Source organism: Pelmatolapia mariae, linkage group LG22 (assembly GCF_036321145.2).
Source record: "Pelmatolapia mariae isolate MD_Pm_ZW linkage group LG22, Pm_UMD_F_2, whole genome shotgun sequence".
NCBI lineage: Eukaryota > Metazoa > Chordata > Actinopteri > Cichliformes > Cichlidae > Pelmatolapia > Pelmatolapia mariae.
In genome coordinates this window covers 3,826,827-3,853,444 of record NC_086245.2, presented here as the reverse complement: position 1 = coordinate 3,853,444, position 26,618 = coordinate 3,826,827, and the positions used below count along the sequence as shown (strand labels likewise).

At 41.1% G+C, this 26,618-nt stretch overlaps 2 protein-coding genes across 2 annotated transcripts; both read left to right on the top strand.

Annotated features, from left to right (window-relative positions):
- Positions 1–1,754: 1,754 nt before the first annotated feature.
- On the top strand, positions 1,755–6,630 carry LOC134619918 (CD209 antigen-like protein E). Its single transcript, XM_063465685.1, has 7 exons — positions 1,755–1,917; positions 2,243–2,359; positions 2,924–2,992; positions 3,073–3,177; positions 4,039–4,178; positions 5,675–5,781; positions 6,510–6,630. Exons 1-7 carry the CDS (start codon positions 1,755–1,757, stop codon positions 6,628–6,630), a joined length of 822 nt encoding a protein of 273 aa, XP_063321755.1.
- Positions 6,631–13,208: 6,578 nt separating this feature from the next.
- On the top strand, positions 13,209–21,212 carry LOC134619917 (natural killer cells antigen CD94-like). Its single transcript, XM_063465684.1, has 6 exons — positions 13,209–13,353; positions 14,682–14,795; positions 18,021–18,089; positions 19,644–19,783; positions 20,014–20,123; positions 20,853–21,212. The coding sequence occupies exons 1-6, from the start codon at positions 13,209–13,211 to the stop codon at positions 20,968–20,970; spliced, it is 696 nt and encodes a 231-aa protein (XP_063321754.1). The 3' UTR covers positions 20,971–21,212.
- The last annotated feature ends 5,406 nt before the right edge of the window (positions 21,213–26,618 follow it).

Below are 26,618 nucleotides of genomic sequence, written 5' to 3'. Positions count from 1 at the left end.
TAAACAAATCACCTTACACACTATGAGAACACATAGAGGCAGGGTGTTCCCGATCAAATGATAACACGAAGCCACGTTATACTGAGGCCTACATGAAAATGTTGGTGTGGAATTCGGCTGAATTCCGCAGATAAATTTGACTATTAGTTTCACTAATTCATAATTCGGTAGTGAAAAACTTAAAAGCCCTTAGCTGATAATTATTTCTGCGCAATGGCCCTATGCAGGTCTGGCTTTGGGAATACATGACTCTTAAAACTAAAAAGGACAGTTATTTGTGCAGTTAATTTAAAGCATGACCCTGCTAAAGATTTTTAAACAAATGGGTTGCGAGCGAATGCTGAGCACACACAGTTAATACATTATTGAAGAAGACCACTCTCCAGACGAGATAATGACTTTTATAACTGTGTCTAGATTTCGTTATGAGTAAATATCTGTAAGGTCTGAATAGCAAAGGGACTTGAGCCGGTTTCACCATTTTAGGCTGGTTACTCTAACAGAACACAATTTACTGCCAAATCTAAGGCTGCGCTGAAAGGAGGAACATTGCCTTCTGATTACAGGGGCCCGATGCAAATCATAAGAAAACAACTCACTTTAGATATATTGCTCCAGTGCTGCGAGCTTAGGAGAAGGAAGCTGCACAAGGTTAAATGCGATAGTTTTTGATAGAATTGATTTAGTCATATGGGATTAAATAGCACGCTTAAAATAATTAATTAACATGCATGACTGAATAACTGAGCTGCTGGAATATACGGGCTGAGAGATTAGACTGGGAATTTGAGCTTATGATGTGGAGTAGCTGAGAGAGGCAAGTATAAACTGATTTGAAATATACTGTGCCTGGATTTATTGTTAACTGGAGAAAATTCCAGGCACACTTAGATGACTGTTAAATAGCGAGAGAAAAAAGAATGACAGCCAGAGACAACTGAAATTGGATTTTACCCTGGCAATACTCTTCTACAAACATTAAAGACACATGGATGAATTTGTTTGCGCTGCTGTACGTGGCATGAATGCTGATTGGCCTGGAGAAGGCCAGGAAAATGTCATTGGACTAGAGCAGTGATAACACAAACAGCTTGACAGTGTGGGAAAGTGGAAGTGATAAAGCTTAGATTTAGTCAGCAGCACCTGGCAGTGGACAGATGTGAGGCCATAGATCTTCCTTATTGAACTTGAGCATAAGTTTCATTTTGATGTTAATTCATGGGCTGAGAAATGATCAAATACTTTAAAAACAACTTGGTAACTTTAGTCACATGAAATCTTAAACAGTTTAACAGTTTGTTTTCTATCAGGCAACAGAAAAACATGTTACTGACAAAGAGACATTTCCTGTTTTGTGCACATGAGGTGCACGTGTGTGAGCATGACGTATGTGTGTTTTTTTTCACCACAAGCTCACCTTTTGTTAAACAAAGAAAAATACATTTATTCCTGTTTCATGCAAATGTTTTCACATGTTTCTGAGTGGCTTTGCAAATATAAATACCATGAAATGTTCCATTTGTGTGTTCAAGCACACTCGAGGTTTTTATGCAATCAAATGAAAGTGTTGGTCTGTGGTCCTTTGCATGATGCCACTTCCTCAGAGTTTCTTCCTGTCTGAAAGCAGACAGAAGGCTGGACAAGAACAGTAGAGCATAACACCTTATCTACAAGGGTTAGTACTGCAGAACTGTTAAAGTATAGTTTAAACTCTGTAAGTGCAGCTTCTGCTCAGCTGTCTCAGTCCTCTTAAGATGTCCTCACATATTTATGCCAACCCAGATATATTAAAGAAGGTGAGATACAGCAGAAATGAGCAGGAGGACAGAGCAGAGTGGGAGCAGAGGGAGGTGGATACCTACGAGAGTGCAGAAGATATCAGAGATAGTTATCATCATTCTCAGTCACAGGAAGGAGGTAAGTAAAATCTACAAATAAATGTACTTCCAGTTTGTTACAGTCAGCTTTTAATGCCAAATAATTGCAGCTCATCAAACATCTGTTTCTCCATGTACTGTATGAATCTTTGTAGTTTACGTTTTTTTTCCCCACGTTGGTTTGTAGAGCTCTGTGAACAGCAAATTCATTCAGGCACTTTAGTCACAGCGCAGATGTTATATTTCCTTGTTTTTTGCCAACCGATTCTTATGAAGCTAAGCTGATACAACCACAACCACAGGTCTATTAAACACAGAGTGACAGGAAATAACCACAAACCAACATCCACACTGCTTTCTAACAGGACCACAGACTCAGAATCCTCCTTCAGTCCAGAAGGGCTCTTTCAGATGTGCTACACTGGGTCTAAGAGTGCTGTGCCTCCTGATGTTAGCTGGGATCATCATCCTGTCCATATGCTGTAAGATAAGATACAACCTCTGAACTTCTCCTGCAAATGAATGTATGACTGATACTGAATCCCAGCAGCCAACAAACATGCAGCTTCACAACCAGAACGTGTCCTTCTGCCACAGCAAATACAGGAAGTACCTGATCACATGGAAACACCTTTGATATGAGGAAGTGTTGAAGCCTCAGAGCAGCTTTGACTGAATGTAAAAAGACATATTTTCAGTGAGAACAGGCACATGTCACATGAGTCAGAATCTATTCTTTCAAAGCATATAGATAACATCTCTGACTACAGGTGTAAAAATGCTGTTTGATTCTTCACCTTCTTCCACCACACTGAAGCACAATTATTTTGAATCTTGTCAGTGGTTTTTGTTCACAGTTGATACGTATTTAGCTCATCAGATTTCCTGTAGTTCTAACACCTCCACCCACAGGACATGTTAAAGAACAATGGCTGCACAAGTTTCTGACTCTTATTGATATATTTGACAATGCAGAGGAAGAAGATTATTTCTGTTCAATGTTTCACTCATTTTATTTTTATTTTGGTTTCACTGAAATATTTCAGATGCTTTGAACAAGAGTGAATTCAACAAAATTAAGAACAGCCACAGTGAGCTCCAAAATGAACTTCAAGGTAAGCAAATACCAAGTTCTTATATCACAGATATATTTGTTGAAAATTTCAACTTAATTTTAACCTGTTTTTCTGTATAGACACAAAAACCAGCCTGACTCAGTTACAGAGCAGTTATGATAAACTGAGTAAAAACCACAGTCAGCTACAGGAAGAAGTGAAGAAGCTGAAGGAGAAGATAGAAGGTAATAAAGTTTGAATAACTAATAGAAAACATCAGTATTACACAGTGATAACCTGATTGTGTCTTTATTTTGAATCCTAAATGTTTGATGCTGTGTAACAGTTTTTCTGTATAAATGTAAGTTTCAGTTAATTATGAATAAGAGAGAAAACCTGAGTTTAATAATAATAAAAATAATAAAATTTTATTTATAAAGCACCTTTCTAGACTGAGTCACAAAGTGCTGCACATAAGATAACAAGTCATGAAAAGATTTTTTTAAAAAAGACAATATAAAACAGGCAAAAATTAACCAAAAGCAGTTTTAAAAAGGTGAGTCAGAGGTGTAGGCCGGTACCAGTCCGTGCACAGCTGTGTAAGTCAAGATCAGGATCTTAAAACGGACTCTAAATTCAACAGGAAGCCAGTGTAGCTGAACAACGGTGTCACATGTGAATACTAGGAAGGTTTTGTCAAAAGTCTATCTGCAGCATTTTGCAAAACCTGCAGACTGTCCACAGAACCTGTGCTTAGACATATAAACAGCGAGTTACAATAGTCCAAGCGTGAGGAAATAAATACATGTATAGCTATCTCCAGCTCAGAGCGAGATAAAATCGGGCTTAACTTAGCCACATTTCTTAAATGATAAAAACAAGACCAAACCAGAGATTTCACATGACCATCCAACGCGAGAGTCGAGTCAAAAGTGACACCTAAATTCCTGATAGAGGATTTAACATACACATACAGATAAATGAAGGATTTACAGGGAAAATGACAGGGAGCAGAGATTTTTGACTAAAAACTGAAATCAGAGATCTTATTAATGTGATACAACATGACACAAAGTCTGTCTTTAAAACATGTGTTTGACTTTAAGAGAAGTGTCCTGATCGATGGACGAGATTTGGAAGCAGCTGTTACTTTAAATCCACTGAGAGTAAAACTTGGTCTGACAGCAGGAGAGCCTGTCAGGATAAAGGAGCTGATCTGGTGATGATAAACAGCAAAGAGGAACAGGTGGGTGTGTTTGTTCATGTCTGTGTGATCTTTGATGGAACTGACAGTGATCTGTTACTTGTGTTTTTGACCTGCTGTCAGTCTGTGACCTGCTTCCTGTCTCCACTCTGATGGATTTCTTGGATTCTCCTTTTTTCTTACAGACATTCACATTCAAATGTAAAGTTTTTGCACATTTGACAAATTCGAAGCAAAAATTTAAATTACACAGAAATCGTATAAAATTAGAGCAATCTTCATAATCCAGATTTTTTTTCTGATTACCGTATTTTCCACACTATAAGCCGCACTTAAAATCCTTTAATTTTCTCCAAAATCGACAGTCCGCCTTATGTATGAATTCTGGTTGTGCTCACTGACCTCAAACCGATTTTATGTGGTACACGGCGTGCAGAAATCTGTCAAAACTGTTTTAGTATGACTTTGGTAAGCTATGAAGTTGCACCGCTTGATGGATTGTTGGAGCATTACGGCTGCCGTAGTCAGGAGCCTCGCGGAGTAATCTGGGTCCTAAACTCCATCTGCTTCAAGTCCCAAAGTCAAACTAACACTGCAGCATCACTGAGAGATACAAACTGTCTAAATTCTTTCATCTTTAATAAAATGATCAGTGTTGCTGCTTTACCAGGTGTAACAATTAAGTTTAACATCCAGGCATCCATGAAAACAGAATTTATTAAATTTAATGAAGTTAGAAGTTAGCAGGAAGTTAACTCGCTAGTTTCCACCTAAACATGATATAGCATGTTCTGACTGAGAGATTTCTGAAAAAATTCAAACGTACAGCTCTGCTATCACTTCCAACATAAATGAAGACAGAAAACTAAACAGCAGTGACGTTTGTAGGGTTACTGAAGTTGGACTAGCTGGTATATAATGATGTGCTACGTGTTTGCTAGCTACACAGCTATGTTAGCATAATATAAACACAGTGAAGCTGGAGGATGAACGCTAACTTTTTTCCACTGGATAAAAGTTAATGTGAGGGTTTCTGGTGGTTAGGGACAAATGCAATCGCATGGCAGGATGCTGTAAACGGACCAAACTTCAGTCAGGAGAACAACTGAGATAATCCATCCACAATACCAGGTTAGTCATTAATATACTGCAACAACATGGGAATAGAGCAGCTGCCAGAGAATTCAGCATTAATCAATGGTACAGAAGTGGAGGAAGCAAGAAGAATAAGTTGAGTAAAATATGACTTATCTGACTGTGTTGTTTTCACCTTATAATCGGGTGTGCCTTATGGTGCGAAAAATACGGTAAATCCAACTGAATCAAATGGTTTGTTAACACTGATTCCACTGCAACACTGACTGAGCTACAGGAGGAGCTGATATTCATTGATTCTTTGGCTCTTTCTGATTTCTGCACAATGGAAGAAAAGTTTCATCACATTTATTCTTCCTTCAGACATATTCACAAGATGATGTTACTACAACGGAAGTGCTGAATTATGACTGGAGACAATATTTTGGTCTCTTCTCAAACAGGAATTTGTCAGTAAATTTGGAGGATACTCTTGGATTGGTTTGAGATCCAAACAGTCATCAGGAGGATATAAATGGGAATGGGTGGACGGATCAGCGCTGAGAGAAACGTGAGACATTATTTGTTTCTATTCCAGAGTTATTATTTAGAAGTGAAACATTGATGTTTTGGAAGATAGATCAGCAATACATGAGTTGAGCTATTTTCCAACAGCCCCACAAACTGAATGTAAAGAAAAGCAGAAATCCTTCTTTGAATGAACAGCTGTGCTTGAACTCTCTTCATCTGCAGTCTGTGATGACGTTCAGTTACAACAAGTCAGTTTGAAGAAATCAGGATTGAAAAATGTTCAAAGCAGCGACCGACACATTTCACTTTGTTCAATTTGTCTTCATGTTTTTTGTGCTGTAATGTTTCTTTTCTCACAGAACAAAAACTGTTTCAGAGAATTCCTGTCTCTTCTTCTTTGGTGTTTGTAAAACTTCAGAACATATGAAGGAAGAAGCTTCAGTAAATATGACCTGATAGACACACATTTCAAAGTGATGTCTGTAAACAGCTGACAAAACAGTTTCAAACAGCAGAAAGTCAGCTCTGACTTCTTTTTATTCTCCATTTTTACAGCAGGAAGATTTCATATTCATCAAAGCTTGAAAGCTGTTTTAGTGTGCATGATGATTCTCAGAGAAAAGTCTAAAGGAGGGAAAGTGGGCGAGAAAGCTGGGAAAGAAATACAGCAAATATTGGAAATATTCCAAAAGAGACTCATATTTATATGAATGTGACAATAGTTATGAGTTTAGTCCAGTTTAATATCAGATTTGATCTCTCTGACAGGTTCTGGGCACCAGAATATGAGATTCCCAGTTATGGTTACTATGGAGTCTGCTGTGATGATTCTGGGAGATGGACACAGTCATATAATTCTGCCTCACATACCTTCATGTGTGAGAAATGAGTTTGGTGCTTTGATGTAAATGTTTAAATAATAATCCAACCAAAGACACCTCACTATGAAATGTCCTGCATGAGCCTCAGACTCAGCTTACAGTTGTTACTTGTTCATTCTGCATCATATATTGATTACATATATTGTCCCTCTGTGCTCTGTGCTGTACAGTAAGGTTGGAAGTCATCCACACAAAAACTTGAAGTACTTCATTACTCTGTAGTTCCAGCAAATTGTTCTAATAAAAGTCAAAGTGCAGCTTGTCTTTACTGTGGTTTACTTGGTTTATTCATCAGTCTGTTGGTCCTAAAACTTCAGTAAATGTCTTCTTGGTTTTCACTTAAATCACTAAACTTTAATGTCAAAGTGTGCCAGAATAACAAATGGACCCCAAAATCTTATTGCCCGTCAACACAGAAAGAAAAAACACTCACGTGCATCTGTGCACAGTCAACAGTGTCCCCTAAAAACAATATTTATATTCAGATTATATCTACAGAATTAATTTTCAAGATTTCTCTGTTATGAAACTCAATAAAAAATCAGACTTTGTAAACATTTTAGGTTTGCTTTTGTCTTAAATGTACTCAGTAAAAGGCCTCCTAACCACAATGTAAAGCACAAATGAAGTTAGCCCCCTTTGTCTTTGTGGTTTATTATGCTGCTGCTTCCTGTTTGATTAAATTTTGTTTGTCAGGCAATGTTTAATAAAAGCTCTGTGACCGAGAAAAACACTAAGTGAAACCCTTTTTTCTTGCCTGGGTCTACCTCACAATATAAAGTTCTTTGAGACAACTGTTGATGTGATTTGATTGCACTGGAGCAGTTTACAGCCAAGTGTGAAGTGGCTTGATGAGAATCTGCACCTCCAAGTCAGAGGCCATGGTCCTCAGCCAGAAAACTTGCTATCCCAAGGGGAGGAGTTTAAGTATCTTGGGGTCTTGTTCATGAGTGAGGGGAGAGGGGAGCAGAAGGTCGACAGACAGATATGTGCTGTGGCTACAGAGATATGGACACTGTACTAGTCTGTTGTGGTGAAGAGAAAGGTGAGCGTTAAAGCAACACTCTTGATTTACAGGTTGATCTACACCCCCAACCTTACACAGAGGGAGTACCAGCAATGTAGCATCATGATGCTAACGGAGTCGTGGCTAACACCGCTAACTCCGGACACGAGCGTGACACTACCGGGATTCCAGCTGCTGCGAGCGGACAGGACGAGAGAGAGCGGTAAGAGGAAAGGAGGGGGACTGGCAGTGTTTGTGAATGACAGATGGTGTAACCCTGGGCACATCACTGTGAAAGAACAACTCTGCAGCAGAGACATTGAGCTGTTAGCCGTTAGCATGCATCCGTACTACCTGCCCCGGGAATTCTCGCATGTTATCGCGATAACAGTGTATGTCCCCCCCTCGGCCAACGCGGATGCAGCCTGTGACACTCTCCACTCAGTGGTCAGCAGACTGCAAACACAATCTCCGAGAGCCCTCCTCATAATATCAGGGGACTTTAATCATGCCTCACTGGACTCCACACTGCCCACCTTCACCCAGTATGTGACCTGCCCAACCAGAGACAATAAAACACTGGACTTACTGTATGCCAATGCTGAAGAGGCATACAGTTCATCACCTCTCCCTCCCCTGGGCAGATCTGATCACAACCTGGTGCACCTTGTCCCTGTGTATGAGCCCTTAGTGCGCAGGGAGCCACCAGCCACCCGCACAGTGCAGAGATGGTCGCAGGAGAGCGAGGAGGCTCTTAAGGACTGTTTTGAGTCGACTGTGTGGGAGGTGATCTGTGACGACCACGGAGAGGACATCGACAGCCTTACTACATGTATTACGGACTATATTAATTTCTGTGTGGATAACACCGTACCTACCAGGACTGTACGGTGTTTCTCCAACAACAAACCTTGGATTACCCCGGAAATTAAAGCCATCCTCAAGCAGAAGAGGAGGGCCTTCAAATCCAAAGACAAAGAGGAGTTGAAAAGGGTGCAGAGAGAGCTGAGGGGACTGATAAGGAATGGGAAGGACAGCTACAGGCAGAAGATGGAGAACCAGCTTCAGCAAAATAACGTTGGTGAAGTCTGGAGAGGCCTCAGAACCATCTCAGGCCACAAACATCAGAACTCTCTGCCTGGGAGGGATGTGAGGTGGGCAAATGAACTGAATCATTTCTTCAACAGATTTGATTCAGCCATGAGGCAGTCTCCAACATCGGCTGCAGACTCACCCACCCCCACTGCTGCTGTTCCACCTCTGACACCTCAGACACCTCACACCTCCTCTATTCACCCTGCTCACTCCTCCCCACCCCCAACAACAGCATCCAATACACAATCAACACAAGGCTCCAGACTGTCTCTCTCAACCACCCAGGTTAGGAGGGAACTGAGGAGGATTAATGGCAAGAAGGCAGCGGGTCCAGATGGCATCAGCTCGAGGGTCGTCAGGTCCTGTGCGGACCAACTGTGTGGTGTGATGGAGCACCTCTTCAACCTGAGCCTGAGGCTGGGAAGAGTCCCACAGCTCTGGAAAACCTCCTGTGTTGTTCCAGTGCCAAAGACTTCACGCCCCAAGGACCTCAACAGCTACAGGCCGGTGGCTCTGACATCCCACCTGATGAAGACCCTGGAGCGGCTGGTCCTGGCTCAGCTTCGGCGCCTTGTGAGCTCATCACTGGATCCACTTAAGTTTGCCTACCAGCCTGGCATTGGAGCGGATGATGCCGTCATTCACCTCCTACATCGTTCCCTCACTCACCTGGAGACCGCTGGGAGCACTGTGAGAATCATGTTCTTTGATTTCTCCAGTGCCTTCAACACTATTCTTCCCACGGTCCTGAAGGACAAGCTGGAGAACTCTGGAGTGGACCATCACCTCACTACCTGGATTTTGGACTACCTCACCGACCGACCACAGTATGTGAGGACTCAGGGCTGCGTGTCGGACAGGGTCGTCTGCAGTACGGGGGCCCCACAGGGAACGGTTCTGGCTCCGTTCCTCTTCACCATCTACACTGCAGACTTCTCCCACAACTCCACCCAGTGCTTCCTGCAGAAGTTCTCTGATGACTCTGCTATAGTCGGCCTCATCACTGATGGGGACGACAAGGAGTACAGAGGACTGACTCAGGACTTTGTGGACTGGTGCCAGCTGAACTACCTCCAGATCAATGCCAGTAAAACCAAGGAGCTGGTGGTAGACTTCCGCAGGCACAAACATCCTCCACTGCAACCACTGAACATCCAAGGTATGGACATTGAGACTGTGGACAGTTACAGGTACCTTGGTGTTCATCTGAACAACAAACTGGACTGGACTCATAACTCAGACGCCCTCTACAGGAAAGGGCAGAGCAGGCTGTACCTGCTGCGGAGACTCAGGTCGTTTGGAGTGGAGGGCCCACTCCTGAAGACCTTCTATGACTCTGTGGTGGCCTCAGCCATCTTTTATGGTGTGGTCTGCTGGGGCGGCAGCATCTCTGCTGGGGACAGGAAGAGACTGAACAGGCTGATCCGAAGGGCCAGCTCTGTTCTAGGATGCCCTCTGGACCCAGTGGAGGTGGTGAGTGACAGGAGAATGGTGGCTAAGCTGTCATCCCTGCTGGACAACATCTCCCACCCCATGCATGAGACTGTGACAGCACTGAGCAGCTCCTTCAGTGGGAGACTGCGGCACCCACGGTGTGGGACGGAGAGATTTCGCAGGTCTTTCCTCCCCACTGCTGTCAGACTCCACAACAAAGACTTTAACTGATCAAACACACACATCCACACATGTGCAATAACACTAATGTGCAATAATCTTTCTGGCACCGTTGTATTTTTACTCAGTTGTATATAGCATTTGTATTCTATTTTTATCTTATTGCATATTTTATTCTATTTTATTCTACTGTATATAGTATTTTATTTTATTCTATTCTGTACAGTTGTGTACTGTATTTATTCTTATTGTATTTTATTCTAATTGTCCTTCATAACTTTTGCACTGTCCACTTCCTGCTGTGACAAAACAAATTTCCCACGTGTGGGACTAATAAAGGTTATCTTATCTTATCTTATCTTATCTTACTTGAGAGGGCTGGGACATAGGGCATCATATTTCTCAGATTGGCTGGGAATGCCTTGGTGTTCCCATGGACACGCTGGAGGAGGTAGCCAGGGACAGGAATGTCTGGGCTTCTCTGCTTGTTCTCTGCTGCTAATGTCATGGCCTGGCTGTCGTCACTGGACAACCTGCCCGTTGTGTCTGTGTGTTGCCTTTCTCCGTGTCCCTGTTATGTATGTTTGTTTGTGTGGAAGTTTGCACCTCCGGAAATTTGCACGGCAGCTGGCCATTCGACCTGGAAGTGTTCCTGTGCTGGAGTCATCCACAACTGCCGCCGGTCAGCTGCCGCCAGCTGCAGCTATTCACTGCCATTTTGAGCCTCCTATATGACAGTGTGATCATGCTTCAGTCAGCGCTGAGTTAACCTCATTAGTACAGCTGTGGAAAGTGTTTGAAAACCGCGTTTGTTTAAGGATTACCTAGTCATCGTGTGTGTGTTTTGTATCCACTAGGATTTGGTAGCAATGAGTGTTCCACAGGAGCGGAGCCATGGTTTTTGAATTGAAGTTTGGAGTTGTGGTTCCACTGTTAAGGACACAGGCACTGTGTGGGAAGAATGTTAAAGCTTGGTCAAACCAGGTCATGCAGAATCAACAGAATGGCTGAAAAAAAAAAAGAATCAAGATGTGGCAGTGGCCCAGTATGCAATGTGATATTGTTTTTCATCTCATATCTTTCTAATTCATCTTATCATATTTAACAAATTTTCAGATGTGCTGGGGACCAGATTATTGTTTATGAAGAGAGGGGAAATAATGAGAAATGTAGTAAAGGTGAACTGGAATGTGCAGAGGATTGGAACGGTGGAAGTGATGGAACCAAGGTTAAGCATCTTCAAAGTTAAAGTCAAGTTGCCTTCTTTTTTCACCATCTTAAAACCAGCAATAAAGAGGATGAAGAGCAGAAAAGCAGTTGGTTCAGGGCAGTGATCTCCATGGGAGACGCTGATGACAAGACACAGAGATGATACTGGGACTGACAAGAAACCAAGAATAAACTCAGATGCACTGGAGAATACTAAACTCAAGACTAACTAATAGAAATCTTTAATGTAAGCATTTCTTAAATCCAGAGGAGCAGTATTAGTTAGAACTGATAAAGTGTAAGTTGCCATGGTGATAAAAACCAGCAAGATGTGAACCACATGTGTAGTCCAGGAACCCAAAGCTAATCCTTTAGTAAAGTGGGTAAGACAAAACACTGCCCACTCTCATTGTCACTTCCACTGAACATTCTATGTGTAAACAGCTACATTAAAATGAAAATGTAATTGTAGAGTAATTCAGTAAACCAAAACATTCAGCCAAATCCAGTAAAACAAGTCTAAATATGTAATTTAACCAGTCAGTGTGGCTGTGATGCTGTGGCCTACTAAACCACGTCAAGTCACTTTATTTTTTACTTTGTGGCGATTGTGGCTCAAGAGTTGGGAGTTCGTCTTGTAATCGGAATGTTGCTGGTTCGAGCCCCGGCTTGGACAGTCTCGGTCGTTGTGTCCTTTGGCAAGACACTTCACCCTTTGCCTTCAGGTGGTGGTCAGAGGGCCCGGTGGCGCCAGTGTCCGGCAGCCTCGCCTCTGTCAGTGCGCCCCAGGGTGGCTGTGGCTACAACGTAGCTTACCATCACCAGTGTGTGAATGGGTGGATGACTGAATGTGTAAAGCGCTTTGGGGTCCTTAGGGACTACTAAAGTGCTATACAAGCCATTTACGATTTATATCTCAATTGTAAATAGTAAATTTGAGACTATTATTAACCCTTTTTACCTCAAACAGTATATTTACTCCCCTTACCTCAGTCTCAAAGTGTATATTTATTCGTACTTTTCCTACATTTATTGTTGGGGTTTTTTTTTGCACTGAATGGAACTGGAGCCTCGTCATCTCGTCTCTCTATCTACTGTACTGTATATAGCAGAGATGACAATAAAGATTACTTTGACTTTAACAGTGATTTCATGGGTATCTTTTTTTTTTAGACCATAGTGAGGTTTTTTTTATTTTGATTTGATCTGTGTGTTGCTGAGGGTGCTTATGAAAGACAGGAGGTGGATGAATCTCCTTTGTCTTTACAACCAACAATGTCTGTCAGAGTGAAACTCTGTTAGACATTTGAGGTTAACATCAGTGGTGCCCAGCATCACTTCCTGTGTCGGAAAAACTCAGTATGTACCAATTCAAGACAAAGGTATTCATGTTTGTATATGTATGTATTCATGTTATTTTCAATAGTTCCATGTTGCAATAGCTAGTAAAAATGAAAGAAAATAACTTTTTGGCTTTGCGTTTATTTGACATTTACTCTCACTCAAAGGTGTGCTAACCACATTGTAAAGTACAAATGAAGTTAGCCCCTCTGTGTTTGTGGTTTGGTCTGCTGCTACTTCCTGTTTGATGCTGATGATTAAAAACTGCCTGACTGACAGAAACAGACAATGAAACCTGCTCAAATAATTTCACCCACCAAGATGTCTGCAGACAGTCAGACTGCAGCAGATTTTAGAGTGAAATACAGCAGAAGGATCGACAGTGATGGACGAGAGCAAGAGCACAGTGAGGTTCAGATGCTAGATGATGAAGAACAACATCCTGATGTTGGGCTGCAGGCAGCTGGTAAGCAGGAAATAAAGTATTGAACTATTGTAGGGTCTTGACCTCACAATACAAAGTGCCTTGAGGTAACTGTTGTTATGATTAGGCGCTATACAAATAAAACTGAATAGAAGGGAATTTAAGTTTGTTTAATATTTTTAGAAACTTTTCAGTCTTTACAAGTTAAGAGAAAAGGAGAGATGTGCCACATGACTCTAAAGGCTTATCTGACAGATCAGTGGCAAAGGTAGAAATATTAAAAACAAGGAAGTCTTGTTAGACACCGTGTGGTGCAGGTAAAACCACAGGAAACAACTCAAGAGTGGTCTTCAGGGCTTCAGAGCGAGTTATTATGTTTTTAGCTTATTTTTCGGCCATACTGACAGATATACTGGACTTTTTTTTCTGGCCACTATGCTCTAAGTGTCACGGCGGGGTGTGCCGGTGTGTTGAAGAGGTAGACCCAAAAACAGACACGGTGGAGACAGAACTAAGTTTCCAAAAATAAAGCGAGCCTTTATTGTGGCTGATGGCATGAGAACAACACTAGAGACACACTGAATCTGGGAAAACTAAGGAGACTAAGAACACTGTGTAAACTAAAAGACTATGACACTGTGAAAGAACTATGAAAAACTATGAACACAGAGTAACTAGGAATGCTATGAAACACATTGAAACAATGAGGGAAAACTATGAAATCTGTGGCGAGGATAACAGACGGCCTGACAAAGAACAGTAAGAGACAAAGGACTTAAATATACACATGAGGTGATCAGGGGGAGTGGAGACACACGAGGAAACAGCTGACTAGGATGAACATAATGATGCACAGGAAATGTAAACCAAAAACACAAAGACATGAAAACTGGACTTTCAAAATAAACAGGAAAACATGACAAGATGCAGGCATGACACAAACTTGACAACATTAACCAGGCAGGCAAGAAACATGACTAATAACATCCAATAAACAGCAAGGGGAACTTTAACACAGGGGAAGATGACACGAAGAAATTAAGAAACAAAGGACTAACAGCAACCTAGAAATTGACTGGATGAGCTAAACTGAAACTAGAACATAAATGAATACAAAATTACACACTAACAACCCACATACTGGGTCATGTGACCCAGTATGTGGCACTAAAAATATTTCTCATTCTCAAACACTGTTTCTCTGTTTTCTATATGTTACACAATCTCCTGTAACTATGAGACTAACATGATGAACTTGTTCAGCTCATCCTCAAGATGAGTTGACAATGATGACTTCCATAAATGCTGCAAAAACCTGATTACAACATGTTTAGTATTTAAAATAATAAAATATCTCCATTTTGTCTTAGTCGAATTAAATACCCAGAAGAAAATTTCAGCTGTGAAAAGAAGATGTTTCAGAGCTTTCGAAGTGAATCTTGGGCTGCTGTATCTTTTGATTCTGGCTGGAATCACCACACGATGTGAGTAATTTTTATTAAAATATAGAATGGTGGATGTATTATTTTACACATTAGATGTTAATGTAAACCTGCTTTTGTTTTGTGCCTATTCTCAGTTGATATTTGAGTTAGAAACAGTCACCCGCTTCCCTCCTACATGTTACACTGCTGCTCAAATATGACCATAACTGCTGATTGTGTTCATTTTTTTTTCTATTTTTTATTCATTATTGTTTTTTATACTTTTCATTTTTATTAACACAAATGTTTGCATTAACAAGAATGAAAAGTGTTGTTAGCATTCAGTACTTCAAATAAATGTTTCAAATTTTTGTCAAGTGTCTTATTTTGTAAGGTAAAGACACTACAGGGTGGACCATTTATATGGATACACCGTAATAACATGGGAATGGTTGGTGATATTAAAATCCTGTTTGTGGCACGTTAGTATATGTGAGAGGGCAAACTCCTCAAGATGGGTGGTGACCATGGTGGCCATTTAGAAGTCGGCCATCTTGGATACAACTTTTGTTTTTTCAATAGAAAGAGGGCCATGTGACACATCAAACTTATTGGTAATGTCACAAGAAAAACAATGGTGTGCTTGGTTTCAACGTAACTTTATTCTTCAAGCAACTAGACACATACCAGAGGTTATTTCATGGCAGAATGCTGTGGTAGCTGTTTTGGTTCAGGGTGTCTTTCACTCTGTACAAGTCACCGACCCTGGATCCAGCAAAACAGCCCCAGACCACACTGCCTCCTCCGTGTTTGACAGTTGATGCCACACACTGTGGAACCATACTTTCGATTCCATGTGATGAACTGAAGATTTGACATTTTGATTCATCAGTCCATAATACTTCTTTCAGTCTTCAGTAGTCCAATGGCAGTGCTTAATGGCCCAGGCAAGCCTCTTTGTCTTATTCTAAGGTCTTAGCAATAGCTTTGTTGCTGCAACTCGTCCTGTCAAACCTTTCTTCTCGAAGTCTTCTCTTCACAGTTGAGCCTGAGACTTGATTACTGAGACCACTAAGTGGTGCATAAAGTTGTTGTCCTGTGAGCTGTCTATCACGCAAGCTGTTAACTTTCAGAAGCTTGTTCTCTGCTTCAGTTGTGGCTTCTCCTCTTCCTGTCAGAGTCTGCCCCAGTTTCTGAGTGCCTTTTGATAGTGAAGGACACTGTACTCACTGACACCTTGACTTTCTTTGCAATATCCCTATAGGAAAGACCCACATCTTTAATTGTCTGTCTTCCATTGTTAATTGCCTTGCAAGACACTACTTTCTGCAGTACAATACTGTTCAACTGATGCTCACAAGGGTATGGTACCACAGTGTGTTCCAACACTGCGTTATGCAGACAGAGGGGGCTGTAAGTAATTGTGAAGAGTTGGAACACCTGTAGGAATTAATAGCACCATTTTCAAGGCTTGATCAACCTCCATTGCTGCAGAACAGCTTTAAATTTGTTAACCCATTTTGTGTTCCCTGAAAAAGGCCTTTTTATATAATTCTAAAGCGTACATTATTATTCAGTTTTGGGTAACCTTACCTGGTTTTTACCTCTGGCAGTTCACCACTTACCTTTGTACCATTCCAAGGTATTCATTGGACTTGGACATCTTGAATGGCAATAAATAAGTGGAAAAGAATGGTGCGTTCTAAAACTTTTGGACATATCCTACTTCCTTTCTTAAACTTATTCACTATAGGGAGATGAGTCCTGCAACTTATTTTACTGAAGGTATATGTAATGAAAGTTATGAAGCAGTTTCTCTACTATGCAAAAAAGTGTAATTTATGAAGAGGCATTTCCAGGTTTTTATGCACCCATAGCATGAGGTGTGAATGTGTTTTCTTTCTCTCTTTAAGAGCACTAAATATATAACTATATAATATAACAGTGAGTGGTTTAACAATTTATAAAGACAATGAAATGCTACTGAAATGCACACTGGAGGTATTCACTCATAATAATCAAATGAATTTGTGGGTCTGTGTTTCCTTGCATGCTGCCACTTCTTCAGAATGTCTTCCTGTTTAACAACCATCAGAAGGTTGGATAAGAAACACTGAGAGCAGCATCAGTAAGAACAGCACTATATCTATCAGGGTCAGTACTGCAGAACTGTTTGAGTACAGTTTAAACTCCTGCTCAGCGTCTCAGTCCTCTTGAGATGTCCTCAGATATTTATGCCAAACCAGATCTATCAACGAAGGTGAGATACAGCAGAAAGGAGGACAGAGGAGAGTGGGAGCAGAAGGACCAACTTTTCCGGAGTTAAGTTAATACAACCACAACAACAGGTCTATTAAACACACAGTGACAGGAAATAAGCACAAACCAACATCCACACTGCTTTCTAACAGGACCACAGACTCCTTCAGTCCAGAAGGGCTCTTTCAGATGTGCTACACTGGGTCTAAGAGTGCTGTGCCTCCTGATGTTAGCTGGGATCATCATCCTGTCCATATGCTGTAAGATAAGATACAACCTCTGAACTTCTCCTGCAAATGAATGTATGACTGATACTGAATCCCAGCAGCCAACAAACATGCAGCTTCACAACCAGAACGTGTCCTTCTGCCACAGCAAATCAAGGAAGTACATGAAGCCAACACAGAAGCACCAAAAACTGCAGTTCCTTTAATGACCACTGGAGGCTGATGCTGAAAGTGAGTCAGTCCCCACAGACTCCCATGTTAAAATGAGCACCTTTCCAGCATTAAAAACATGTTTCCATTCAGGACTAAATGAGTTTTGGTCTCTAAGGATAGTTTCCCTCTTCATAAAAACTGTACGGTGGCATTTTAAATGGAATTCTCTGATCAATAATATGAGCTGCTGTGTGCTACAGCCTGACCAACAAGTTGGTTTTGCTGACTGAGCTTCTAGTATTTCATGAGTCTGTTACTTAGCACTGATTAGCAGGTGTGTGTCTGTGTGCATGATTCCTGGCTCATATCTTGTGTGTGTTGTGGAGGTGGAGTGAATGTTCTTGTTGTTCCTTCAAACTCTTCACTCAACACGGTGATTCTGTGATTATATCAACAAAGCAGACAGGCAGCAGAATCTGCTGCAGACTGATACAGGTGCAGTCACACTACGTTAGACAGTGGCTGTCTATGTAAGGTATACCCACAATAGTACATACTCATATCTGATGGGAGAATGAAAAACTTCCATCAGGGAAGGTGGAATGATTTAAAGTTTGAAATTCTGCTTTCTTGCATTTCTAACCAGGTATTTTAGTGACTTTGGAAAAGCAGCAGCTGCAGGAAGAAGTGAAGGAGCTGAAGGACAAGATGGAAGGTAAGAAACTATTAAGAAGATTTTGAGTTTGAGATGGATTTGAAAGTTAATTTTACATTTTAAACTATTTTCTTTAGCTATGGTAACTTGACAAACGAAATAAAATCAATCATAGCACCACCTCCCAAACTGACATAAACAAAAGGAAACTTTTCAAAGTCAAAGTCAACTAAACGCATTAAAGATCAGATTGTGTTGTGCAAGGCATGGTGGAAGATTGAGCACCCAAATAAATGCAGGATGTGGTAGCAGCTGGTTGAACCTAGACCTGAGTGTTTATCCAAAGAAAGTAAAGTTTGTCAGAATTAGGAAACAAAAGATCCATAAGGAAAACAGTACAGCATGTGAGATGACTAGACAAAGGATGAGGGAAACAGTGATAATCAAGGTAATGAGGGAAGATGACAGAAAACAGGAACACAACTGGACCTAATCAGAAAAATGGACAAGGGAAGAAAACCAAACACACCAGACACATGATATAAAAATAAAAAAGGCAATAACCAAAGATTTTACACAAAAGGACAGAAAATATATAAACCCAAAGGGGGGTTTATGTGTTCTTTTTAGAGTCCCTGGGCGGGGTGCTGGAAGGTGCTCCGCCTGAAGACACTGTCATCCTACTGGGAGACTTCAATGCTCATGTGGGTAACAATGGAGAGACCTGGAAAGGCGTGATTGGAAGGAATGGCCTTCCTATCTGAACCCAAGTGGTGTTTTGTTGTTGGACTTCTGTGCAAATCACAGTTTGGCCATAATGAACACCATGTTCAAACATAACACTGTCCATAAGTGCACGTGGCACCAGGACGCTCTAGGCCGCAGGTCAGTTTTATATTTGTATCACCAGAGCTGCAGCCACATGTTCTGGAAACTCGGGTAAAGAGAGGGCCTGAGCTGTCAATTGATCACCACCTGGTGGTGAGTTGGATCAGGTGGCGGGGGAGGACATTGGACAGACCTGGTGCGCCTAAACGTATAGTGAGGGTGTGCTGGGAACGCCTAGCAGAGGCCCCAATCTGCGAGATCTTCAACGCACACCTCCTGCAGAGCTTCAACAGCATTCCAAGGGAGAGTGGGGACATTGAGTCTGAATAAAGGTGGTTGGTGCCTGTCGTGGTGGTAACCCCTGAACCAAATGGTGGATACAGGATCGGTCCGCCAGGGTCTCTGCTCCTGGACACCGCCCAGCTCACAATGCACCCGGCCAATATGTCATCCTCCACAGGCCTGGGTCCAGGACGGGGTCCCGGTAACCGTATCCCAGGCAGGATGAACTGTTCCCTTGATGGTCTCATAGGGGTCCTCTGAATCGCTCTTTGTCTGGTCCGACATGCAGCACCAGTATTTTGAATCTTGTCAGTGGTTTTTGTTCACAGTTGATACGTATTTAGCTCATCAGATTTCCTGTAGTTCTAACACCTCCACCCACAGGACATGTTCAAGAACAATGGCTGCACAAGTTTCTGACTCTTATTGATATATTTGACAATGCAGAGGAAGGAGATTTTTTTTGTTCAGTGTTTCAGTCATCTCTTCTGTTTTATTTTTAAGAGAAGTGTCCTGATCGATGGACGAGATTTGGATGCAGCTGTTACTTTAAATCCACTGAGAGGAAAACTTGGTCTGAGAGCAGGAGAGACTGTCAGGATAAAGGAGCTGATCTGGTGATGATAAACAGCAAAGAGGAACAGGTGGGTGTGTTTGTTCATGTCTGTGTGATCTTTGATGGAACTGACAGTGATCTGTTACTTGTGTTTTTGACCTGCTGTCAGTCTGTGACCTGCTTCCTGTCTCCACTCTGATGGATTTCTTTGAATCTCCTGATGAATAATCCCCACAATGCTGATTATTTTTCTCATTAAATCCACCTGACTGAAATTATGTGTTAGCACTGATCAAACATTTTTCTGTTTTCAAATAGATATTTGTTAACAAACTGGGAGGAGAGTCCTGGATTGGTCTGAGACCAAGATATATATCAGAATGGAACTATGAATGGGAATGGGTGGACGGATCAGCGCTGACACAAACGTGAGACATTAGTTTGTTTCTATTCCAGAGTTATTATTTAGAAGTGAAACATTGATGTTTTGGAAGATAGATCAGCAATACATGAGTTGAGCTATTTTCCAACAGCCCCACAAACTGAATGTAAAGAAAAGCAGAAATCCTTCTTTGAATGAACAGCTGTGCTTGAACTCTCTTCATCTGCAGTCTGTGATGACGTTCAGTTACAACAAGTCAGTTTGAAGAAATCAGGATTGAAAAATGTTCAAAGCAGCGACCGACACATTTCACTTTCTTCAATTTGTCTTCATGTTTTTTGTGCTGTAATGTTTCTTTTCTCACAGAACAAAAACTGTTTCAGAGAATTCCTGTCTCTTCTTCTTTGGTGTTTGTAAAACTTCAGAACATATGAAGGAAGAAGCTTCAGTAAATATGACCTGATAGACACACATTTCAAAGTGATGTCTGTAAACAGCTGACAAAACAGTTTCAAACAGCAGAAAGTCAGCTCTGACTTCTTTTTATTCTCCATTTTTACAGCAGGAAGATTTCATATTCATCAAAGCTTGAAAGCTGTTTTAGTGTGCATGATGATTCTCAGAGAAAAGTCTAAAGGAGGGAAAGTGGGCGAGAAACCTGGGAAAGAAATACAGCAAATATTGGAAATATTCCAAAAGAGACTCATATTTATATGAATGTGACAATAGTTATGAGTTTAGTCCAGTTTAATATCAGATTTGATCTCTCTGACAGGTTCTGGGCAGCAGGATGGTCCCATCGCAATGGCTGGTATTATGCAGCATGTTGTGACAATAATGGCAGATGGACAGAATATTATTCTGGATTCAAGACCTTCATCTGTGAGAAATGAGTTTGGTGCTTTGATGTAAATGTTTGAATAATCCAACCAAAGACACCTCACTATGAAATGTCCTGCATGAGCCTCAGACTCAGCTCACAGTTGTTACTTGTTCATTCTGCATCATATATTGATTACATATATTGTCCCTCTGTGCTCTGTGCTGTACAGTAAGGTTGGAAGTCATCCACACAAAAACTTGAAGTACTTCATTACTCTGTAGTTCCAGCAAATTGTTCTAATAAAAGTCAAAGTGCAGCTTGTCTTTACTTTGCTTTACTTGGTTTATTCATCAGTCTGTTGGTCCTAAAACTTCAGTAAATGTCTTCTTCAGTTTCTCTCAAACACTTGAAGGTAGCTGCTTCTTTTTGTAGTTAAAAATTAGGACCTTTAAAATAGATTGAAATGAAGAATAAGCATGTTCGGCAAATTTCAAATGTGTGAATTAGTGAAGAATATTGATTTCTGATGCAGTAGTAAAGTAATCATGTTGAAATCTGGGCCTGCGCCCTCATGTAATACCACTTTGAACCACAAGATGGTACAGTAAGGCAGCATCTCGTCTGCACTGAGCTCAAATTTGTACTGTTGCTTTTGCACTACAGCAAACTCTCTGGTTGTATGCTGCCTGAACAGTTTTATGTAATATTGGCATGAAATATTAATACTGAAAGGAATGGAAGCAATGTCAGATTTAAAAAGCCTGAACTGTTAAATGTACCCCTACATTTAAAATAGATAATTGCCATTTTTATTGTATTATTTAACATAAATGGTATTTTATTGAGTCAAGTCTGTGTCTTAGATCAGTGGTTCTCAAACTTTTCACAATAAATACCACCTCATAAAATATATGGCTCTTGAAGTACCACCCTTATAACCGACATTAAAGTACAATAGTATAGGCCTATTTAACACCATATACAATTTACACCAGACAATTTTATTTCTTATAAGAATGTTATTCATTTTAACTGTCATAAACAGGATGTGACAAGTGATAATAATAACAACTGCATTAAAACATTCACAGCACGTGGGATGTCCGGTCTTTAAGTGATGACCTATGAACCCTGCTTCCGGGTCAAAACTACTCTGAATTTATCGAGGCTTTTTTTTGTTTTTGTTTTTTTTTAAAAACATATTTTAATGCTTTGTATCTTGTTTAATTTAATCTGAACAAGCCCCTAAAAACAGTCAGTGATCACTGTCAGCCTCTCGGTTTTTATTACCACCGTTCATTTTAAAGCTCAGTTTTTAAAACTCCAGCCCAGCCCATGCAGCAGTATATTAATGACTAACCTGGTATTGTGGATGGATTATCTCAGTTGTTCTCCTGACTGAAGTTTGGTCCGTTTACAGCATCCTGCCATGCGATTGCATTTGTCCCTAACCATCAGTTATCGGGTGGAAAAAAGTTAGTGTTTATCCTCCAGCTTCACTGTTTATATTATGCTAACATTGCTGTGTCGCTGGCCACTGTAGCCAATGTAGCACATCATTATATACCAGCTAGCCCAACTTCCGTAACCCTACAAACATCACTGCTGTTTAGTTTTCTGTCATTCATTTCAGAAGTGATAGCAGAAGTGTACATTCATCAGAACACAGTATATTATTTAATCTTAAACACTTGGAGACTTCCCACATACCACTAGAGGGAGCCCATGTATGGCCAGTGGTACATGTACAACAGTTTGAGCACCACTGTCTTAGATGATACAATGAACCCACTTCATTAGATCCACACTGCTTCAGGCTGGACACATGATGACCAGAATAAACTGGGCATGTATCTGTTACTTTCTAATGTGGGTGTAGTGATTTTTTGTCAATAATCTAAATCTAAATTCTTGATCAAATACAAAATGCACCAATAACAAGGAATGTACACAGAAAAGGTTAATTAGCAGCTTATCTGGGTTCAGATCTCAGAGATTGTCCTCTTCTTTCAGGTTACACAGAGGTGGTACCAAGCCAGCTCAGGATTTAGGTTACGTCCACACTAGCCCGGATAGATTTGAAAACTGCGCTTTTGTCTGAAAACGCTCGGCGTCCACAGTAGTGTTTTCAGTTGTTTTCACAGAGTTGTGCGTCCATATTGAAACAGCCCAAACCGCTTATGTTCCAGTCCTGCGCATGCGTGAGACACAAGAAGATTCGACCTGCCTCATTTCTGCCTGCCGTTTATTTACTTTCCGGCTCTTCGAAATGTCGCGGCAAAATTTTGAGGAAAAGCAGCGAGTTTTTTAAATGGACTAACAATGAGGTGGAGTTGTTGCTGCGAGTAACACAAAAGTACAAAGTTTCAAAAGTGAGTGAGAATTAAAGAGTTTAAAGAAAAGCCATCAGGAGCACGTACAGACTGATATTAATCGTTAACAGGGCTGTCAAAACAGAGAGCAAACAAAACAACTGCTGAACAATGCCCTCCGCTATCTTAACTTATTTGGTCACATGACTGCATCACATGACTAACATGTGTCATCGTTTTAGAAAGTCGGTGCTTTCGCCTTGCAGTGTGAACAGCGAAAACGCAGTTTTCAAATCTATGCGTTTTCGAGAGCGTTTTCAAAATGCTGCGTTTTCCATGTGTGAAACCGCCGTCTCAGTGTGGTGAGGAGGCCAAAACGGAGAGAAAATGATGCGTTTTCACATGAAAATGCATTAGAGTGGGCGTAGGCTCATTCTCTCTATTGAGTTCCTCACACCATCTCCAAATGGAAGCCCACCAATCTATGAAGGAAGCTCATTTCTGCCACATATATGCACAGTCTCATTCTTTCCGTCTGTTTGCTGATCTCCAGTTCAAATCACTCCTCATTCATGAGCAAAGTGACATTCTGTTCCTTTCAGCCCAATGTCGGCAAGTGGAGATTCGTCCACCAGGGCCTCCACCCAGTCAACATGGCTCCAAACAAGATTTCTGTGTTATGAACAACAATAAAAAAAATCTGAATTTATAAACCTCCTTTTAGTTTTGTTTTTATCTTAAATGTACTCTCAGTAAAAGGCCTCCTAATCATAATGTAAAGCACAAATGAAGCCCCCCTTTGTCTTTGTGGTTTGCTCTGCTGCTGCTTCCTGTTGGTTAAACATTGTTTCTGAGGCAGCATTTATTAAACACCACTTGACCCAGAAAAACACTGAGCGAAACCCTTTTTTCTTGCCCCTCGAGATGACTGGAAAAAGTTTCTAGGTTTTACAGAGAAATACAGCAGAGTGGTCCTCAATGACAAAAAGCATCCTTGTGTGTGGTTCCAAGAAACTGACAGCAGGAGGTATCAAAACAACAACAAAACATGCTCATTCAAAGTATTAGTGATCATTTTAATATGTTAAAACCTAACAAAAAAAAGAGTGTCGTGGAGCATGGTTCTCATGGTTTATGCTGCAGGAGGTTTTCTTCCTTTAGTGCAGGTAGAAGTTCATAAAAACAAGCTTGTCTATAAATTGATGATCAATTATTACAGAGATCCCCAACTTAAGTTCTCAACTTAATGAAATTGTTATTACTGTATTTTTCAGACTATAAGGCGCATTAAGTGAAACAAAATAGTCAGATAAGTCCAACTTTATTCAACTCATTCACAATAACTCTCAACATTGTTCAGCTGTGACACATAAAATACAGAACAATACACTCACTTTTTCACGTCATTCCTCTTCCACAAATTCATCAAATTCTTCATCTTCAGAGAATGTGCAGACCAGGGCCCTGTTTCAGAAAGCCGGTTTAGAAAACTCAGAGTTAAAAATGATACTCAGGGTTGAGTAACCCCGAACTGTCCAACTCGGAATATTCGGTTTCAGAAAGGCTGATAACAATTAGTTCAATCAACCCGGAGTTGCTTTAACCCCAAGTTAAGCACGCGCATAAAGCCCTGATTAGTGGAGCACAGATTAAGCGAGTCACCATGGAGACGGAGGGAAAGAAGGCGCGGTCAATGTATTTTACAGCGCTTGAGGCCGAAATTCTGATGGCAGCATATGCCGATAACATGCAAATTTTGCGGAAAAAAAGTAACACAGCCTCAGCTGCAAAAGAAAGGGAGCAGGCATGGCAAAACATAGCCGACAGAGTCAATGCGTGAGTGTTAATTTAAACATTGATCTAGGGATTTCCACCCATTTAACACGTTATTTTATTATATTTCATTTTTATGTTATACATTTTATTTTGTGATGTGATGTGAGCGCAGGTGCAACCCAACAGGCCCCAAACGTTCCTGGCAGCAAGTAAAAATGAAATATAAAAATATAGTCCAAACAGGTGTAATTGTATTATGAGCCATAGTGCTTGGTCTGTTTGTCCTATGTAAATCAATTGCAGTTAGAGGCTACATTAATTTTCTTTCTGTAAGCACTTATTGAAATTATCTGAGCACATTACAAGTACATATTTGCTTACTCAGTATGCTCAAATGTGACCCGTTATAGCCAACAGAAAAAAAGCGGAGGCCCGAAAAACAGGTGGGGGTCCTCCACCACCACCACTCACAGAGGCGGAGCAGTTGGCCCTCAGCCAAAACAGTGGGCGCCCTGTGGCTGAAGGCATCTCTGCGGGGACATCCTCTGAGTCAATAACCCCGCAAGACACAAGTGCCTACATAAGAGGTAAATTACTGTATTCCATTACTATAATGAAATAATTTGTTAGTTTGAAATACTACAGGGAACTATGTACCTGTACATTAATGCTGTGGAAAGACTTCCTGCTCACATAGTCTCCTTCATTTAGTGAAGGAGCAATGATTGGAATGTGAGTGCCATCTATACAGCCAATCACGCCTGGGAACCCTGAAAATAAATGTAAAATCTAAGTAGTAGTTCAAGTATCACCACATCATGAATTAAGTTTTGTTCATCCTGATACCTGCAATTTTGTGGAATCCCTCTTTGATAAATCGTGTGGGTCTATGACCGGGGAACACCACAAACGAGTACAGGAGACGTTTCAGTGCAACTGTCACATTCCTGACTGCCCGACAGACGGTAGCCTTGGAAACGTGCTCAGCGTCACCAGTATTATACAGAAAGCTCCCGTTTGCAAAAAAATGAAGTGCAATACAAATAATATGTACAGAACTGAGAGAATGTCCGCGATGTGTCACATGAGCAATATAAGGCCTGAGGATGTTATTCAAATAAATTATAGATTGTGCTGACAAACGGTAACGTTCACACAGAAAATCATCAGGAAATGATAAAATGTCCAAACGCGCTCTAATCACTCTCCCGGCGGAGAGCTCTGCGGAGAATTTGGGCTTCAACATCTACTGGCTCTTCAAGTAAGGGGCACGCAATGTCTGACACTTCCTACAGTCAGGTTTCCGACAAAGAGGGGGAGAAGGTCAGGGTTAGTTGAAGTAAACCTGCTAGGGGGCAGGTTAGCTTCACGGAGTGTGTCGTCATAGTAACTCACCCAGAATTAATCTAAACTCGCTTTGTGAAACCGAAAACCCAGAGTTTTCGTTAACTCAGGGTATACTTACTCAGAGTTTGCACTAAACCGGCTTTCTGAAACAGGGCCCAGCTAACAGATGTCATCATGGACATCTTCAACCTCTCGCCGAGCACTGCTGTCATTCCAACGTGCCTCAAGGCCACCACCATCATTCCTGTGCCAAAGAAGTCCCCAGTGTCCTGCCTCAACGACT